The sequence below is a fragment of the Emericellopsis atlantica genome (genome assembly GCF_019669845.1).
Source record: "Emericellopsis atlantica unplaced genomic scaffold F5Z01scaffold_22, whole genome shotgun sequence".
Lineage (NCBI taxonomy): Eukaryota > Fungi > Ascomycota > Sordariomycetes > Hypocreales > Bionectriaceae > Emericellopsis > Emericellopsis atlantica.
This window is the reverse complement of record NW_025764724.1, coordinates 227373-245972: the sequence shown is the minus strand read 5'-3', so window position 1 is coordinate 245972 and position 18600 is coordinate 227373. Positions and strand designations below refer to the sequence as shown.

General features: G+C 58.3%; 8 protein-coding genes and 1 non-coding gene across 9 annotated transcripts; 2 read left to right on the top strand and 7 right to left on the bottom strand.

The window, feature by feature from the left end:
- Positions 1-34: 34 nt before the first annotated feature.
- F5Z01DRAFT_638535 (uncharacterized protein) lies at positions 35-1620 on the bottom strand (the record flags this gene model as incomplete). The annotated part of the gene is made up of 6 exons (XM_046262380.1): positions 35-559; positions 612-820; positions 881-1052; positions 1079-1178; positions 1232-1359; positions 1417-1620. The coding sequence occupies 6 exons, from the start codon at positions 1618-1620 to the stop codon at positions 35-37; spliced, it is 1338 nt and encodes a 445-aa protein (XP_046116185.1).
- Positions 1621-4647: 3027 nt separating this feature from the next.
- F5Z01DRAFT_239467 (uncharacterized protein) lies at positions 4648-6851 on the top strand. The gene is made up of 2 exons (XM_046258383.1): positions 4648-5147; positions 5201-6851. The coding sequence occupies exons 1-2, from the start codon at positions 4881-4883 to the stop codon at positions 6449-6451; spliced, it is 1518 nt and encodes a 505-aa protein (XP_046116184.1). The 5' UTR covers positions 4648-4880; the 3' UTR covers positions 6452-6851.
- F5Z01DRAFT_676140 (uncharacterized protein) lies at positions 6522-7613 on the bottom strand (the record flags this gene model as incomplete). The annotated part of the gene is made up of 1 exon (XM_046265219.1): positions 6522-7613. The coding sequence occupies one exon, from the start codon at positions 7611-7613 to the stop codon at positions 6522-6524; it is 1092 nt and encodes a 363-aa protein (XP_046116183.1).
- An 880-nt stretch (positions 7614-8493) lies between these two features.
- F5Z01DRAFT_238698 (cytochrome P450) lies at positions 8494-11938 on the top strand. Its single transcript, XM_046258382.1, has 3 exons — positions 8494-10921; positions 10973-11169; positions 11218-11938. Exons 1-3 carry the CDS (start codon positions 8594-8596, stop codon positions 11879-11881), a joined length of 3189 nt encoding a protein of 1062 aa, XP_046116182.1. The 5' UTR covers positions 8494-8593; the 3' UTR covers positions 11882-11938.
- A 37-nt stretch (positions 11939-11975) lies between these two features.
- Positions 11976-12849, bottom strand: F5Z01DRAFT_638531 (S-adenosyl-L-methionine-dependent methyltransferase; the record flags this gene model as incomplete). The annotated part of the gene is made up of 3 exons (XM_046262379.1): positions 11976-12485; positions 12539-12713; positions 12764-12849. The coding sequence occupies 3 exons, from the start codon at positions 12847-12849 to the stop codon at positions 11976-11978; spliced, it is 771 nt and encodes a 256-aa protein (XP_046116181.1).
- A 502-nt stretch (positions 12850-13351) lies between these two features.
- Positions 13352-13449, bottom strand: F5Z01DRAFT_t71. The gene has a single exon. It is a non-coding gene; the product is annotated as a tRNA-Glu (tRNA).
- Positions 13450-13722: 273 nt separating this feature from the next.
- On the bottom strand, positions 13723-14400 carry F5Z01DRAFT_638530 (uncharacterized protein; the record flags this gene model as incomplete). Its single annotated transcript, XM_046262378.1, has 1 exon — positions 13723-14400. One exon carries the CDS (start codon positions 14398-14400, stop codon positions 13723-13725), a length of 678 nt encoding a protein of 225 aa, XP_046116180.1.
- A 701-nt stretch (positions 14401-15101) lies between these two features.
- F5Z01DRAFT_638529 (uncharacterized protein) lies at positions 15102-15935 on the bottom strand (the record flags this gene model as incomplete). Its single annotated transcript, XM_046262377.1, has 1 exon — positions 15102-15935. One exon carries the CDS (start codon positions 15933-15935, stop codon positions 15102-15104), a length of 834 nt encoding a protein of 277 aa, XP_046116179.1.
- An 82-nt stretch (positions 15936-16017) lies between these two features.
- On the bottom strand, positions 16018-17987 carry F5Z01DRAFT_238672 (uncharacterized protein). Its single transcript, XM_046258379.1, has 2 exons — positions 17534-17987; positions 16018-17476 (listed from the first exon to the last, which is right to left on the bottom strand). The coding sequence occupies exons 1-2, from the start codon at positions 17754-17756 to the stop codon at positions 16086-16088; spliced, it is 1614 nt and encodes a 537-aa protein (XP_046116178.1). The 5' UTR covers positions 17757-17987; the 3' UTR covers positions 16018-16085.
- Positions 17988-18600: the final 613 nt, after the last annotated feature.

Here is an 18600-nt window from a genome sequence, read left to right as displayed (position 1 = left end):
CTAGAGATGAACTCCATGTGCCTCTTCAACCACACTACCACGCGTCGCGCACCTTTTGCGTCTGGGCGTCGCTCACCTGGCTACTCCTGTCTTCATGCGTGACCTCGACCTGGTTCGACACCATGATGCCTGTAGCCGGGTGGCCCTGCTGCCTTGTAGGATTATTGTTGTTATTGTCGACGGTGACCTGGATGGTGCCCATCTTGTGCTCCTCGACAATCATCTCCTCGCTGTCATTGTCAAAGGTCATGTTGGTGCTCATGGCGTGGGAGCTGCTACCAGCGCCGGTACCGTGACCCGTCCGGCTGCGGTTCTTGCTGTAGGCGTGGCTGGGGCCGGAGCCCTCGCCGGCGGTGCCGCCGCCAATGGTGCGAAACCCGGACGGGTTGCGCAGCTCGTACGTCTTCTTCTGCGAGGTGGAGCGGAGGGCGCTCGCGAACCAGGGCTTGATCCAGGTCTTGAAGAGGGGGAAGATCATGGGCAGGTTGGTGACCATGACGGCGGTGAAGGCCTCGCGGATGCCCCACGAGCCGGCGAGCTGGGCGCCGTTGACGGGGTCCTGGAGGGGGGTTTAGTTGACCTCAACAACTGCTGGACACAAGGAGACTTACAACGAGCACAAAGACGCTCTTGAGCGTGGCGCAGACGAGGACAAAGATGCCGGCGCCCAGGACGATGGACGAGGCAATCTTCTTGGCCGTGCGCAGGGTCGACTTCCACAGCATCGGCAAGGGGATGAGGATCAGGTAGATGTCGGTCGTGACGTTGGCGGCAAAGGAGGTCCAGATGATGGGTCGGGAGATGGCGGCCTGGCAAGAGTCTGGGTCGGAGTGTCAGCTCTCATGTTCGCGAAAGTCATTATTTTTGGAGAAGAACGTACTGCCCGGGTCCGGGTTGATCTGCCAGTAATGGTTGAAGGGTCGGCAGCCGACAAAGATGGCCAGGATGGCGGCGAGAAAGGTACCCAGCACGAGGGCAAAGCCAATGTTGATGCGGATGCGATAGGGGCGCCCGAGGCCGTTCTGGACGAGGTCAGTATCTGTTTGATCGGGCTGCCTGGCGGGTGCATGGAACATACGGTCAGTCGAGTGAAAAAGGCCAACATGGACAGCTTCAGGGCCCAGATCAGACACGAGTAGACTGTCCAGCCGGCGACTTGAATTTGCGAACCGAGGACTCTGTTCTATGCGTCAGCTCTGGAATACATGGCTCCGAGGACTCTCTGGCATACCTCATCTGGTACTCCTGGGTATCTGGCGAGAGGGACGCTCGCTGCTCAGGGGTCATGTCGTTGTTGGCGAGTCCATTGGCCGAGTTGCCAATGCTCCAGCCCAAGGCCGACTGGCACGTGTAGAAGATCTGGAGGCGGTAAGCATTCTGTCTCTGCGTGCGTGGGACAATATTCTATTCACTCACCACGCCAACCCACACGAGATAGTCATCCCACCCCAGGCCCTTGCAGCCGACGGCCCTGACACGAGCGTAGGTGCGTAGGAAGGTGGAGGAGGCGGCCACGGCGTAGAGTGTCCAGATCTCAATGGTGAGCGACCTGAATGCGGCGGCGGCAGCAGCAGCAGCGGCCGCAGCCTCGGCGGCCTGGCTGGAATCGGCGGAGGCCATGAGGGACTGACGAGCTGTTGTCGATCTCGTGGTGTTTCTCTCTCGCAGCACGCGCAAATCCGGAGTGTTGTCGATCAGTCCACACACAGAGAGGGCCAGCCGGGTGCACGAAACAGCAAAAGTGATAGATGACAGATCCCACCAGTTTGGACTGGAACGGGAGTGTGTCTCACGGGGCGCAAAGGGCAATGGAGTCCAGTTATAGATGGATACGATACGCAGCCCAGGGTCCCGTCCCGCAAGCCGCATGCGTCAGGAGAAGAATCGCCGCTGGTGTTTGGTGTGCCTGGAGACGCCAACAAGGTCAAGAGGTTAATAAGTTAATAGACTGTTAGTACGTATCAAGTTTGACTAGTCTAGCCTGTCCAGGAGATACGCGAATAGCTGCACGATTAGATCCTCATGGCCCAGTCATACACCCGCCCCCAGTGCGCACAGCTCAGGCTCGCTTGCGATGGAGTGTACCTGTCCACGTATCGACTATTATTACCCGTCCTGATCTTGGCCTCTTTTCCTGCCCCCCAAGACAAGTTCCTACCTTATTAGTCCCCTCTGTCCTGGACGGTGTCTGCTAGTGTCTCCACAGGGAACGCGCGCGCAGAGCCTGGGATGGGAACTTGGAACTAACGTCAGGACGCGGGTTGCCTTCGGGGCGGGTCCGCCTCGAGTCTCTTGGCTGCCGGCAACCGATATGGGTGGAGGGGGATGATATTTTTTTTCTTTTTTCCTTCTCATTTAGTCTACTTTCTAGCGACCATCTCGAGGGGTCGCTACCAGTTGATAGTGGTACGGACGCGATGGCTTCCAGTCTGGTCATGACGAGGTCTGGTCTGCAGTCTGGGACATGTGCACGAACCGTGGTACACACTTGTCCATCCAGTCTCCATGAGCAGACTTCAAGTGGTCATCATCCTGTGTTGGATGCGATGTGGGCGGCGCTGCTTCCAAGTTCATGGTGACAAACCCAATCGGACTCTTCGCACAATCGCGACCGACGCTAGTCGTGGAATCGTTCCACCAGCCACTAAAGCGGGACAGGAACTGGAACTGGAGCTGAAGCTGGAGCTGGTCCACCTCATCGGCTGGCCAGGGCAAGCCAGTCGGGCCTTGGGCGGGCCAGAGTCAGATTCCAAAGGCGACGAACGGTGGGCTTGGTCGGGTCTCGTCCATGGACTGGACTGGGATATAGCAGCACGAGACGAACACGTGCAACCAGCAGCTGGGACAGTCACTGTCTTGCGTGCTCAGCTGGTTACGTACATACATGTAGTGTTTCACACATGACGGGCAATGCCTCGCCAAGTACGTACGTATGTATAGGAGCCCAATACCAAGACGGCAGCGACAAATCTGCCGCGAGGACTCGCACGTACATCGGAAGCACCGCAGATTGATTATCATATAGGGGCCGCATGGGTCAGGGATTGGCGCATGGAGCGTGGACGATCCGGAATGTCGGATCTGGCCCCGGCTCTTTGCGATCCAATACGACAGGTGAGAAGATCGCAAAGCATTAGCTGATCAATAGCCACATGCATGAGCCAGGGGACCGACCACACAATACGTACCAGACTCCAGTGCTCGACCTTGTGCGTGCATTGCGGTACGGTACGTATGTATTGGACGGCTGGCGCAACGGCAGGGCAAGCCAAGCCAGCCACCAGAGGGGGCAAAAGTCTCCTCTCCAGGCTCTGCTCGCTCTGCTTGGGCGAGGGACGCCCCAAGCTCCCTGTGGCTTGGAGAAGGGCGGATTTTGACCTTGCGCCATCGGCGGGTGGCCGGCGATCAGAGGTCACTGCCCGCCCGCCCGCCCAGGCTGGCACGCAACTGGGGCCACAACTCAATCGGGAGAGAGAGACTATGGAGTCGTGGGTGTTTGTCGTTTGATTGAACTGTACGGTCAATATTGCTTCTGTCGAGTCAGAGCAGTCGGTGGCGTGATCCGTGCGGTCTGCCAGGACTGGATACGTAGTGAGGGACAATGAACAACAACCGAGGCAAAAAAAAAGATCAATGTCTACCTACGTACCAGAGATTGCCGGTCCAACGTTACAAAGGGACCGGCTTGGCAGCTCCCACCAGAGCCAAGAAGGACCCCTGCCGCGCTCGAGCACTAGATACTAGTCTAGGTGGGCACTTGGCCGGCAGAGGCCAGGCTAGACTCGAGAGAGATCTAGCGTCTAAGCCGGGACGGGCGTTTTCGCACGCATATGGCCGACCGAGGACAGGTTGGCTGATAAATTGTTGATGCTGTGCGCGAAGTTGTCGAGGCAGACAGTGTCATGCCCGTCTGGCTGGGCACCAGGGGCACTGGGGACCAGCAGTCGTGCCACACTTGTACGTCTTGGTGGCAACGAGGGTCCAAGAACTCGAGTACGTACAGTATTTCCATGGTGCCACGTTCTTGCGCACCCTGAGCGGCCAGAGGCAGGGCAGAGTGGTCCCAAGCTGAGAGAGAGTGTGCCCCATCAGCATCTCGCCATCTGCCAGTCGCGTCCGTCAGTATCCGTCCTCCGTACGTGCTAACCGCGTACAGTAGGGGACGGACGGCAAAGACGGCCGATACGACATTGCAATCCCAGATGGCCATCAAGATCCACGTCAGCACGAGCAGGATGCAGCGGCATGTCAATGCCATGAGGCCTCAACGTGGATGGTCTGCTCACTTGCATGTGTCTTACACGTGGTCAAGCCTGTCATCTTTCAGCTGTCCCCCAGGGTTCATGTTGAGCGTACATACAGTAGTAATACTACGTACATCGGCAGACATGCCCAGTTTGTGCTTCCACAGTTTTCCTCTCGGACATGTACATCCACGTCCATGTATGCAAGCGACCTAGTCATGCTCCCGCCTGCGCTGGCCTCACCGTTGACGACGTGACGACTGGAGCTCGCTTGTTGTTTGCCTCACCGTCCCAGTCCACAGAATTCGATATTCTTTGATCATAGAGTCGCCTGCGAAGCGACAGGCATGACTCAACTACGTACATGCCCAGACGATTAGCATGTCGCCCCCAAGGGCCCCGAGGCCCCAAGGCGGACGGACTACCCACACCGACCGGCGCCACTCGCTCGCTCGCTCGCTCGCGTGGCGTCCGAATCTGTCTTGCATGCTCAAATAAATAATTAAATAACCTGGGGGAGCCTCTCCGATCTGCTCGGGTCCCTGATCATCACTCCTCCTTTGACCATCCATTGGAAGTGCTCCCCTCCTCCCTTCTTCCTCCTCCCTCCCTCCCCTCGAACCACGACAATTCATCATGCGTGGCTTCCAACTCTCCGCCCTGTCCGCCCTCGCGGCGTGGGCCACCACCGCGTCTGCTGCGCCCAAGGCCCCCCGTGGATTGGAGCACGGTTCCTGCGTCCCTGGCCTGAATGGCTTGGGCGTAAGGCTGTCTGCCGATTCCGAGATCTACTGCCCTGACGCGGCCGAGTTTGACGACATGACCCTGCGGTGGTCTGCTCTCGGTCTGCCCACGGTCCGCGCGGTCGTTGTGCCCGCCACCGAGAAGGACGTCTCCGAGACGGTATGTCGCTCTCTCCCCCCCTCTGGTCTCAAATCATGCCTAACACCCCCCAGGTCAAGTATGCCAACCAGCACGACGTGCCCTTCCTGGCGTACAATGGCTTCCACGGCGCCACCGTCACCTTGGAGAAGATGCAGAACGGCCTCTCTATCAACCTGGCCAAGCTGGCCGGCGTCAAGGTTTCGGCGGACGGCACGACGGCTGAGATCCAGGGCGGCACCAACTCCAAGGTCGTCACCGACTCCCTCTGGGCCGCCGGCAAGCAGACGGTGACAGGCACCTGCGAGTGTGTCAGCTACATGGGCCCTGCCCTTGGCGGCGGCCACGGCTGGCTGCAGGGCCACCACGGTCTGCTCGCGGACCAGTGGGTGTCCATGAACGTCGTCCTGGCCGACGGCAGCATCCAGACCATTGACAACGACCACGAGCTCATGTGGGCCATGAAGGGTGCCGGGCATAACTTTGGCATCGTCACCTCGGTCACGACAAAGGTCTACGACATTGCGCACAGCAACTGGGCCATTGAGACCTTTACCTTTAGCGGCGACCAGGTCGAGGCTGTCTACACGGCCGCCAACACCCACCTCCTCGACGGCGGCGACCAGCCCGTCGACGTGATCCACTGGTCCTACTGGCTCAACAACCCGGACGCGGACCCCGTCAACCCCGTCATCATCTTCTACCTCATCCAGGAGGGCGTCGACGCCATTGACGACAAGTACGCCCAGCCCCTGCGTGACATTGGCCCCATTAGCGACGAGCCCCTGTCCGGCACGTACCTCAACCTCTCCGCCTGGACCGGCATCGCCCTCGACTCGCCGCCCTGCCAGAAGCTCGGCACCGCCAACCCGCGCTTCCCCATCTACCTCGACACCTTTGACGTGCCCGCCATGAAGGAGGTCTACGACCAGTACGCGGCCGCCGTCGGTGGTGACTCGCAGTTTGGCCACTCCATCTTCATGTTCGAGGCCTACTCCATGCAGGGCGTCAAGGCCGTCGACAGCGCCTCGACCGCCTTTGCCTTCCGTGGCGAGAACGTCCTGGCCGCGCCGCTCATCATCTACCAGCCCGATGGCCCCGCGCTGGACCAGCAGGTCGAGGATCTGGGCAACCAGCTGCGCGAGACGCTGCACAAGGCTACTGGCCGTGATGAGTACCGCGCCTACGTCAACTACGCGTACGGCAATGAGGACAACAAGAACTTGTATGGCGCCGAGTCGTGGAGGCAGTGCAAGCTCCAGGCGCTGAAGAAGACGTATGATCCGGAGAGCAAGTTCAGCTTCTACAACCCTGTCAACGTATGAGGGGTGGTACATGGACATTTATAGACTAGATTCCCAATGAAACAGTATTTTTTCGAATGAAGCGATCTGATCAGAAAGTGTGTGCTGTATCCACTGACGCATCGTGATCTCCCTCTCTTGCTCTCTTGTCATGTGTCTGCTGCAGACCCGCGAGCTCAAAGATTAGGATGAGTCGACACACCAGCACCGAGACTAGATACCGCAGGACAATCACCGCCGCGTCGGTCGTCATGGTGAACATGAGCGACGAGTAGATCAGGATACCCGTCAGGAGGTGCAGGAAGCCCAGCACGGCCGACACCCAGTGCCAGAAGACGAGCGAGGCCGACCTCGTCAGGGCGCCGGGCGGCACGGGCTCCTGGCCCAGACAGAGACGGCCCTCGGATCGAAACGTGGCGAGAAACGACATGTCCCTCTTGTTGGCGCCCCGTCTCGTCTGGGTGTTGAGCGCCACAGCAGCCGGCAGCGAGACAACAATGGGCGTCGTCGTCCACACAATGGGCATATAGGAGCTCTGGCAGACAAAGTTCAAACCAGACGCCAGACCCAGGTCCCACGACGCCCAGCATAGGTTGGCGACCGCCAGCGCGGCCAGGATATACTGCGCTGCGCTGGCGGCCCATTGTCCATGTCGTCGGTCACGCAGCCATGTGACGACAGTCCCCGGGAGGGCCGTCTGCTTTTCTAGGATACCGGTCACGGCGTCGTCGTCGTACTGGAGCGCGCGGGTCTGGAAGAGGCCGACGGTGCCAAAGGCCAGGAGGGCGGTCAGGACAGGGCGATGGAGGGAGAGCAGGCTCAGCTCGCTGATGGACGGACCGAGGGTCGAGAAGAGGAGGGGCGTGAAGCCGAGGACGAGGCTGGAGCTGGCCATGTAGGACTTGGCGAGCTCGGACATGCCCTCGAGGAGACATTCCTGGTGCGAGACGCACGTCTTGTCGACGGCGTCGAGGGAGGCGTGTCGCCATGCGTCCTCGTAGCGGTGCAGCGTGGCGTTGCAAACGCCGTGGTTGATGTGGCCGAGGGTCGACTGGGAGAGGAAGGGGAGGAAGCCTTGGAACTTGAGAGGGCCGCGGGCGCCTGCGTAGGCGCAGTGGCCTAGGGAGGCGACGAGGGACGTGGTGAGGATGACATGGACGAGGCTGAGCGTTGGAGGACGCATCACGCGTGAGAGGCATGAGACGGTCGTGAGTTTCCACGAACAGTGTCCATCATGACGCTCGTCTTTTATTGTTCAATGTTGTTGATCCAAGCACCAGATTAATGGCTGGCGCTCTGCAGAATGTTGGGGGTGATTGCATGGCCATGGGGAGAATGATTGGGCGCTGTGCCGCCTGGCTGCAGATAGGGACGTCCAGGAGCCTCGTGTATGAGCTGCCGTCGTCTCAGGATGGTAAAGACAGATATTGTCACGGCATCCTCGTGCCGACCTTGCTCAGCTTGACTTGGCGAAGAGCGCGGTTGATGCGGTTGATGATGCTCCCAGCAGCAGCTTTGCGACTTCTTGCTTGCTTGCTCGAGCGACGCATCCTGGATTCCTGGACGAGCTTCCAATTACCCACCTGGCCAGTGAAGATGGACACTGTCAGAGCATGGTGTCGTCTGCCCACGTGCATGCTGGATTGATCATCTCATAGCAGCAGCACACCTCGCGCTTCAGATCATCGCGTGCCTCGGCAGACGACGCCAGAGATGGAGTCGCGATCACCAGGGCCGTGCCCGTGGAAGCTTGTTTTGTGACTTGTTGAATCCAATAGGGATTGGAGAGCGCAGAACGACGCCGGCACATGCAATGCCTTTGATCGGCGGCTCCGACTGGGTTGCTGGCAAATCTTTGACGCCATTGCAAGATCCACCGCGAGATGGACTTCGGGATTGCCAGCCGAATGCCAACGGACGCACGAGCTTGAGCCTCACTCCTTTTTGAGTTTACTCCGTCCATGTACGTAGCTAGCGCTGCGTAATAGCTGGATCGTCACTCGAGACTGGATCCTGTCCTCATGCGCTGGCAAATACGGGGCCAGGCGAAACGGCCGAGGATGTGAAAGGATTCCTTGCTTTATAACTGCTTGATCCCTCCATAGAGAGAGAGGCTTGTTGCACCCAAAGCCATCATAATCGCATCCAGAGTCCAGACTCACGATGACGGACCTCGTCGACATCCCAGAGCCTCGCGGCCTGCCCCTGCTGGGCAACCTGTTCGACATCAACGAGGAGTTCCCCCTGGGCTCCATGGTCCACCTGGCCGACCAGCACGGCGAGATCTACCGCCTCAGCCTGCCCGGGCGCACCATTGTCTTTGTCTCGTCGCAGGCCCTCGTCCACGAGACGTGCGACGAGAAGCGCTTCGTCAAGAGCGTCAACAAGACGCTCGAGCAAGTCCGCAACGGCATTGGCGATGGCCTCTTCACCGCCCACAACGAGGAGGAGAACTGGGGCATCGCGCACCGCGTGCTCATGCCCGCCTTTGGGCCGCTGTCCATCCGTGGCATGTTTGACGAGATGCACGACATTGCCTCCCAGCTCGCCCTCAAGTGGGCGCGCGCCGGCCCCGACGCCGCTATCGATGTCGTCGACGACTTCACCCGCCTCACCCTCGACACCCTCGCCCTCTGCTCCATGGGCTACCGCTTCAACAGCTACTACTCCCAGGAGATGCACCCCTTCATCGAGGCCATGGGCAACTTCCTCACCGAGGCGGGCGAGCGCAGTCGACGGCCCCCGCTGCCCCAGGTCTTCTACAAGGCGAAAAACGAAAAGTTCGCACACGACATTGACGTGATGCGCAAGACCGCCCAGGGCGTGCTTGACGCGCGGAGGGCCGGCAACGAGGAACGCCATGATCTGCTCGACGCCATGCTCAAGGGCGTCGACAAGCAGACCGGCAAGAAGATGACGGACGAGAGCATCATGGACAACCTCATCACCTTCCTCATCGCCGGCCACGAGACCACGTCCGGCATGCTTTCCTTTGCCTTTTACCAGCTCCTCAAGCACCCCGAGGCCTACGAAAAGGCCCAGCGCGAGGTCGACGAGGTCATTGGCAAGGACCCCATCACCGTCGAGCACATGTCCAAGCTGCCCTACATCACCGCCGTCCTGCGCGAGACGCTGCGTGTCAACGCGACCATCCCCCTCTTCACCGTCATGCCGCGCGAGGACACCGTCATCGGCGGCAAATACGCCGTCAAGGCGGGCGAGATCATTGTCGACCTCCTCGCCAAGTCCCACCTCGACCCCAACGTCCACGGCGACGACGCCCTCGCGTTCCGGCCCGAGCGCATGCTCGACGACGAGTTCAACCGTCTCAGCCAGGAGTTTCCCGACTTTTGGAAGCCCTTTGGCAACGGCATGCGCGCCTGCATCGGTCGCCCCTTTGCCTGGCAGGAGGCCCTGCTCGTCATGGCCATGCTGCTGCAGAACTTCAACTTTGTCCTCGACCCAAAATACATTTACAACGTCAAGCAGACCCTCACCATCAAGCCCAAGGACCTCCACATGCGCGCCATCCTCCGCGACGGCATGAACCCGACCACCCTCCAGGGCCGCCTCCTGGGCATGACCAAGGGCACCAAGGGCGGCAGCAAGGGAGACGACGACGCAGCGGCGGCTGATGGCTACGGCAAGCCCATCACCATCCTCTACGGCTCCAACAGCGGCACGTGCGAGGCCCTCGCGCAGAGAGTCGCCACAGATGCCCCCATGCATGGCTTCCGCGCCGCCAAGGTCGACTGTCTGGACAGTGCAAAGGGCCAGCTCCCGACAGACCAGCCCGTCGTCATCGTTACGGCGTCCTACGAGGGTCAACCACCAGACAATGCAGGCCATTTTGTCGCCTGGCTGCAGAACCGCGAGCCAGACAGCCTCAAGGACGTCAAGTACACCGTCTTTGGCTGCGGACACCGGGACTGGGTCCAGACCTACCACCGCGTGCCCAAGCTTGTCGACGAGCACCTCGAAAAGGCTGGCGCGCAGCGGGTGGCCGATATGGGTCTCGCCGACGCCTCCTCGGGTGACATCTTCACCGACTTTGAGGCCTGGGAGGACCACACCCTCTGGCCCTCGCTGGCCAAGACCTTTGGCGTCTCCAGCGACGACGCCCCCGAGGCCAAGTCGGCCGCCGCCGTCAAGGTGGCCGTCTCCGCACCGCGCATCACCACACTCCGCCAGGACGTTGCCGAGGCCACCGTGATCAGCGCGCAGGCGCTCACCCCGGACGACGACAGACGCCACATTGAGATCAAGCTGCCCGAAGGCATGACCTACTCGGCCGGTGACTACCTCGCCATCCTGCCCATCAACCCCCGGGAGACGGTCCAGCGCGCGCTGCGGAGGTTCAAGCTCGCGCGCGATGCACACTTGGAGATCACGACGGATGGCGGCCTCGTCGCGTTGCCGACGAATACGTCCATTCCCGCCAACGACGTCCTCGGCTCGTATGTCGAGCTGGCGCAGCCCGCCACCAAGAGGGTACGCATATACCTACATCTCACGATCTCAGAAATGAACTAACAACGGTAGAATATCCTCGCCATCGCGGAGTACGTCGCGGACGGATCCGTCAAGTCGACACTCGAACACATGGCCGGTGCCGGCTACGACCAAGAGGTCAAGGCCAAGAGACTCTCTGCCCTGGCGATATTAGAACGCTTCACAGAGGTCGACCTCCCCATTGGCGTCTTTCTCTCCATGCTGCCTCCCATGCGCGTTCGTCAGTAGTACGTTGGGCCCTACCTCACATAAAAGCATCACGCTGACCTCCGCAGCTCCATCTCCTCCTCTCCCCTCTGGAAACCCAACCACGCCACCGTCACCTACACCGTCCTCAACAAGCCCTCCCTCTCCGGCGAGGGCGCCCACATTGGCGTCGCCACGTCCTACCTCGCCTCCCTCATGGAGAACGACACCCTACACGTGGCCATCCGTCCCTCCCACGCCGCCTTCAGCATGCCCTCCAACCCAGAGACCACACCCGCCATCTACATCGCCGCCGGCAGCGGTCTCGCTCCCTTCCGCGGCTTCACGCAGGAGCGCGCCGCCATGCTCGCCGCGGGTCGTAAACTCGCGCCCGCCATGTTCTTCTTCGGCTGCCGCGCCCCGGACAACGACGACCTCTACCGCGACGAATTTGACGCGTGGGAGAAGATGGGCGCCGTTAGCGTGTATCGCTCGTATAGCCGCGCGCCAGATCAGAGCGAGGGTGCCAAGCACGTCGACGACATTATGCAGGTGCACAAGGACAAGCTCATTGATCTCTGGCGGCAGGGTGCCAAGGTGTACGTGTGTGGCTCCCGGGGCGTTTCTGAGTCGGTGCGGCTGGCGATTATGAAGCTCAAGATGGAGAAGGATGGCTCGGAGGATGAGGAGGGCACAAAGGAGTGGTTTGAGAGCCAGAGGAACGTGCGCTATGTGGCGGATATTTTTGACTGAGCGTTGGGGGTGAGAGATAGCATATGTGATACCAATTTCTGAGAGATATAAGAGTAATATTGGCAGTATTCATCTGTTGAGAACCCTGGATGTTTTAAAAAGGCCTTGTCGCCTTGGCAAAGAACATCTGCTTATCACCACCTTGGTCTTCCGGCGCAGGTGATCTGTCCGCTGCCCATCGCCAAGTGAAGGACTCAAGACCCGCGTCCGCAAACCAGGCGTCCAGCTCCTTCTTCTCAAACCCCATGCGCGAGACTGTGTGGCGCGCGGGATGGTTGTGCATCCCCGTGAACGCACGGCAGCCGCTCTCGGCAGGGCTGACCCAGTCGATGATCAGCAAGACACCACCCTTGGACAGACGTTCAGAAAGACGTTGGATCATCAGGGCCGGGTCCTCCACGTGGTGTAACGCCATGCTCATGGCGATGAGGTCAAAGCCAGAGTACGCGGGAGCGTCGAGTTGGTCGGAGCCCTTGATGAGGTCGCCGACGTTGGCGCGCATCTGGTTGGACAAGTCTGATTTCTCAGCAAGCTTGTTGTACTGGTCTACCATTTCCGATGAGATATCCAAGCCTTGAATGTCACCGAAATACGGAGCCAGCGCCTTGTCATCTATCAGTGGTCACTCTTGCAACTTTGGTCTCTCGGAGCGCCTACCCTCGATACCACGCCGTTACCGCATGCATAGTCGAGCATACGGTATGCACGTGTGCCCTCGTTGCTGGGTTTGGTGTTTAGGCCCCCTGTTTCGGCCTCTTTCTTGAGTTCTTGCGTGATCTGCTCCCCGAGGGCTTTGATCCACGGTATGTTCCATATATCCGCGCTCAGCTTGCTATACTCTGTTAGCATGGTCGTTTTGCCATCCGATGGGATGTCACATACTCAAAATGAGCCTTGTTCCGGACTCCGAAATCATCGGCATCGTGGTGGCTGTGCCTTTGTTCGCGGTCAGCGTGTGCGTGTGTCATGTTGGCGGTCGTGCAGCCTTAGTTGATTGGAGACACTGTGTATTTGGGATTCGACCTCTGGTTACTAGACTCATGCCTTTGAGAAGGCTGGAGGGTCGACAGGTTGACATTTATACATACCATCGGACAGCACACTATAAGTCTGCGGAAAGTCTCCGGCAGCAGTATCCAGACAGCAAAAGCACCATCCGTACCAACACTCGCGCACCCTCCAGCTATGGGGGGGTTGCTAGGGTAAACCATGTAAATCACTGCCTTTTTGCTCACTGAACACAGTCTCTCAAAACGATCCGAAATATGTTCCCGGTTGCGTGTTTGCGTAGTGTTAGACGTGGGGATCAACTAACACACTGTCTAGACGACAATAGACTCTCACAGACATGGACAGTGCACTAGAGTAAGCGCAACGACACAGCCATTACACGAAATACCAAATTCCAATTCAATGTGGCCAGGAGCAGGGCAAAAAGATAGGGTCCTCTTCGAAAGGGGCAAAAGAAATCTCCGGTACAGGGAATCGAACCCTGGGCTTGACGGATTTCGTAACCAAGCAAGCTTGATCGTGAGAGCGTCAAATGTTAGCCACTACACCATACCGGATGATGGAGAATTGTTGCAGTATCAATCACTATACACCCACCTCTTGACACGAGTAAATTTTGCAACACATGGAAATCGCTGCCACCTGCATGCGGAATGTCAACTCAAGCCATTCCACAACACAAGCCTTCGACATGAGATCCTCACTTCGTTTCACTCCCAACGCTCAATGATTCAATTTGATATGGGCCATATTTTTATTGACTGAAAGCATCGCTAAGGCTTGTAAATCCATGATCGTACAGTCCTGATCCCCAGTGAGTCGCCTCATCTCTACTCCTCTTTGTTGGCGTCCACACTCTCAGGAAGGGGGTACGGAAGGATTGTGAAGACATTCTCTTCCTGGCGCTTGCTGTTTTCAGCAACGCCATCGGGCAGCGGGTATGGCAAAATCGTAAAAACATCCCCTCCTAGCTCTTGGCGCTTGCGCTTGTAGGCAATGCCATCGGGCAGCGGGTATGGGAGAATGGTAAAGATATCCTCCTCTTGGCGCTTCATATTCTCAGCAACGTCCTCGGGCAGCGGATACGGCAGGATGGTGAAAACGTTGTCCTCCTGGGGATCCGCGGCCTGTCGCTTGCTATCTTGCGTGACTGGCTTCGGGAGAGGATAAGGAAGAATGGTAAACACATCCTCATCCAAGTCTGGCGGAGGCACAGCCTCTCGCTTCTCACTCTCGGGTGTATAGACTGGGGGCCCATTGACCAACCACTGGAGCTCGGCCTCAGTCAGAGGTCGGTTCTCGCTCTGAGTGTCTCGTTTCCGTGGGAAAGGCGCCACAGGGACTGGGACGCCGGCGGCAATGGCCAACTCTGCAATTCGATCCATGTCCACGTCCCGGCTTGCCATGACGTTGGAGGCTGCATCTGGGCCACCCGCGTATGGCACAGGCAGGGCCATGGACGGGGATGCGGCGATGCCGAGAAGAACGAGGTTCTTGAGAATGGCCATGGTGAAAGGTTTGTTTGGGGGTGTTTTGTGATTCGTGATGCGAAAATACAACAGTCGGCGAAGCAAAGTCAAGTCTCGTCCACCAAGGAATACAGACTTGTCGAGATGAAGAAGATGGAAGTGAAGGATGAGTCCGAGCAGACAGGCCAAGACATGACCGGCTTTTGACCTTTATACCAATTCCATATGCACAAGAAACGTTGAGGACTGCCGTGCAGCATCGGTAGTCGACTTTAGGGGTGCGTCAGTCTGAAGGTCGATCGCCATGATTGGCGTCTCAGATTGATCCCACAGAGAGATCAATTCCTCAACAAGGCCATGGCACGTATTCAAACAATTGCAGCTTTGGCGATGGAAGGTTGCATTGTGTGGCTTGAAATCCGGGTCGTGACGGAGCCCCTGGCATAAGAGTCTGGACCCTGGATTCCAATCCTGTGAGATAGGGTTGCTGCAATGATGATCCCTACCTGCCATGGCTATGGAATGAATGAAGCTTAAGAGATGTTTCACAAGTACTGAAACACTGGCTCGTGTGGACGGCGACGCCGTATTCACTGGCAAATCTTGCTCAGGAGAGCTGTCGAGCAATCGCATTGGTGCCCATGCCCAGAGGCAGTGAATATCTCACGTTGACTTGGGCATTTCTATCTAGCTACTTTTCAAGTTGGAATGACAATCTCGTCCCAGAACCATCCACACGCTCATTCGCGGTGGTCCTCCCAGTGGACCCTTTTCTTGCCCTTCCTTCGTTCTTGGAATGTGTCTTTTGTCTTCCCGTCACATGCTCCCTCCGCATTTCCCAGCTCGCCTTCTTCAGAATCTTCGCCCCCATTGACAACCCGCAAAACTCCCGCGGCCCTCTCTGGTTCTCGTGCAGCCATGCTCAGCCACTGCAACTGCAGATGCCTGGGACAACAAATGGCGTCTCGAGCCATCACCCTGACAAGGCAGCCCTGAAAAAGGCACGTATGCCGGGGACAGTAAAACGAATTCAGTATGCCGCGGTGCACCTCCCAGTCTAGGGGCTTGAACCGGTAGACCTCCTCCACGCAGTCCCAGTCTCGGGCGGCACAAGTGTGCTCGCGACACCATATGCCTTTCTTCCCCTTTGCGGTCACCACTGCCTGATTTTTGCATGCTCCCGAAGCGCAGAGACGTTTCGTGCGTTGCGGTGCTGGCATTCTGCCGAGACGCTGAGCTTTGGCGTCGGTCGAAACCTGCTGGGCTGCTGCCAGCGCTTGGAAAACGTTGCTATCCTCCTCGCTCTCGGCTTCTGTGTTTGGCAGTCGGGCCCAGAGCTCTGATAATAAGAGCTTCATCTTAAGGAGCTTCGCGTTCATCTCAACCAGCGTCCGATCAACATCCGTACGCAGGCGCCCGATCTGGGCTTCCTCGTCATGATGCTCATGGGTAGGCATAGTATCGGTGGGCTGGTCTGAATTGTCGTGGAAGAGAACATTCGAACAGACAGGAGTTCGAATTTCCAGGGAGGTGAGCTTTTGGTATAGCGAATCTCTTTGTTCTACCCTCGCCATCTTGTCCATTCGCGCAAAAGCAAAACGCATCACCGCCACGCTGGCCAAACCCCAGACAAAGATATCACTGTAAACATTTCTTCTTGGGAATTTTATCTTCTTCATTCATATTCTACTGTCTGCTGGCCTTCAAAGAACCCTGAAGATGGGTCACTCATCACCTTCTTCCACAGGAACAATGTTGAACGACACATAAGAGTCAATGTTCTCCGGCTCAAGAGCCACAACCGCCAGCGCCGCATTCTTCTGCCTCGTGCTGACCCTGAAACTGCCCTTAGGCAGCTCAATCTCGCGCTCACCCGTCTCCGTCGTCGCTGTCACGCGAACGACGCCCTCATAGTACGAGGAGTCAATCTTGGTAGACGCAATCGTCAGCGTCTCGACAGTGCCCTTGAACGGCGCATCAAGAGTCTCCACCTCCAGGCCCGCCACGCGCAGACGCTCCGCGAGACCAGCCCAGGCCACGGGAATAATGTACGCCTCCGGACGCGCGCGGGTGAGGTTTGCAATGGCCGGGGTCGTCGAGGCGAAGCGGACGGGTGGACGGACGACGCTGCCGTTCTTGGTGTCGACCATGGAGAAGGGGCGGATCTCTGACTTGCTGTAGTCGGTAATGACAATGTCGTCAGTCGACTCGACAAACTCCTTGATGCCACCCTCCACGGTCTGGAAGACCTCGTCCGCGTTGTCGGTGGTGGTCTGCACGATGCTGGTGAGCATGGTCAAGCCGGCCGGCGTGCGACGCTGGAACTCCTGGTCGGCGAGGCCGATGCCGCGCATCTCGATCAGGAACACGACAGCCTGGGTGAGACCCATGGCGTTGCGCCCAATCTTGCTATCGGTCCCTGCCTCGGCAAAATCGGCCACGACCTCGCCGGACGCGGAACGACCAGTGACATAGGGCTCGGCACGAAGACCGGCGGCTTCCATGTCGTCGCCAATGTTCTTGGCAAAGATTTGCTCTGCCAGCTCGCGGATCCCCTGGTTGATGTTCAAGTTCTTGGCCGCAGAGAACAGACCGTCCGAGGCGTGCTGGTACTGTCCATCGCCAAAGGTGGAACTGGCCGTGTACTCGTGCATGTCGACGACAACATGGGGACTATACTCGCCAAAGAGCTGCTTAATGTCGCGGGTCTGCTGCCGCGCGAGCTTGATATGGTCACGGTTGGGGTCAAAGTTGGTGGCCAGCGTTCTCTGGAAATAGAAGACGCCGTCGGGGTTGTAGCGAGGCAGCATGACGATCTCGACCTTGTCCAGGACTTCCATGGCCCAGTCGTTGTCACCGTCGAACTTGCCGAGGAGCGCCTGGACGGCCTCGTCGCCAGCGGGCTCGTTGCCAGCGGGCTCGTTGCCGTGAACGGCACCCTGGATCCAGATGCGGACTTTTTCGCCTGTCGAGCTTCCACTGCGGCGGCTGGGGCAGCTGCTGTGCCCGGTGGACAGGTGGACGTAGGGAAAGGAGCGGTGCTCTTCCGAGGTGAAGTTGGCAGTGCGGTACGTCATGTATTCATTGCGATCGGCGAGTTCCTGGAGGAAGTCCTCTGCATGACTGGTCAGTCATGGAGAACAATTGGTCCGTCTCCTGGCAAGTTCCATACCCATGTCTGTCTGCGAAGACGGTCCCTGAGTGCCTTTGCTGAACCCTGGCTGGACAATCTCGGGGGTCAGAAAGGCTGGCGAGAGGAGTTCAACGTCGACGTCCTCAAAGGCACCGGCCACAATGTCCGAGTCTGGCCTCAGCGACACGTGGTTGTAGCCATATTGATCGGCTTGGGCCACACAGGCGAAGCCAAAGAGGAGCGAAGCCGTCGTTGTCCTCATAGTGTAGGATCTGGTACGTCTGAGAGTTGGGCTGTAGAGAACGAATCAGCAGCGCAAAGAGTTGTCTACAACGTGAGAAGCATTGGCTCTGTATAGCTCGCCCACGACGGCTCCCGTCGGAGATAGTCCGCCGATGGGAGATTGGGGCGGTGACATCGTAGGGCGCAACAAGGTTGAGAAACCCGCATTCAAAGCACGGAGTCTCCAAGGCTGGTCGCTTCGCTCCCCGCTTCCCCTCACCATGTCGCTTGGTCTCCTTCCTGTTCGAGCAATGACGCCAAGTCACGACAAGATTGAGGCTGGGTCCCTTTGTAATTGTGTGATAATGAGAAGATCGTGAGGCCTCTAGCCACAGACGCAGGTGCTCGTTGTGCTGCTACAGAACAATGGTTACACAAGATGAGTAGCGGCTCGCCTTTTTTACGGATCGGTATCTCTCACTGTGTTGGAGTACGCCATTGACATGTCGAAAGAACAGAACGGGAAACCAAACATGGAGCGTGGGTTTAAGCTTAATCTCCACAACCGGCAGAGGAGGAGGAGGGTGTGGGGACTCGCAGTGATAAGCATCAACCAAGTCCCGATGTCGGATTCCGCATGGTCTGACCAGCCACTCGGCAGCCATTCACGTATGATAGATGCCGATATGGCCAGAAGTTGCCGATTGTGCGCGTTTTGGGAGCGCTGGCTGCCTCCTCGTTGTATGTACTCTCAAAGTATATTCGTCAAATCTGTCGGGAAATCTTCGTCTCTTTGCCGCATTCAATATCGCATCTCTCACCCAACCATGGCGTGTCGTTGGCAGTGGAGAATATTCGTGCGCCATGGCCGTTTTGCAGTCTGG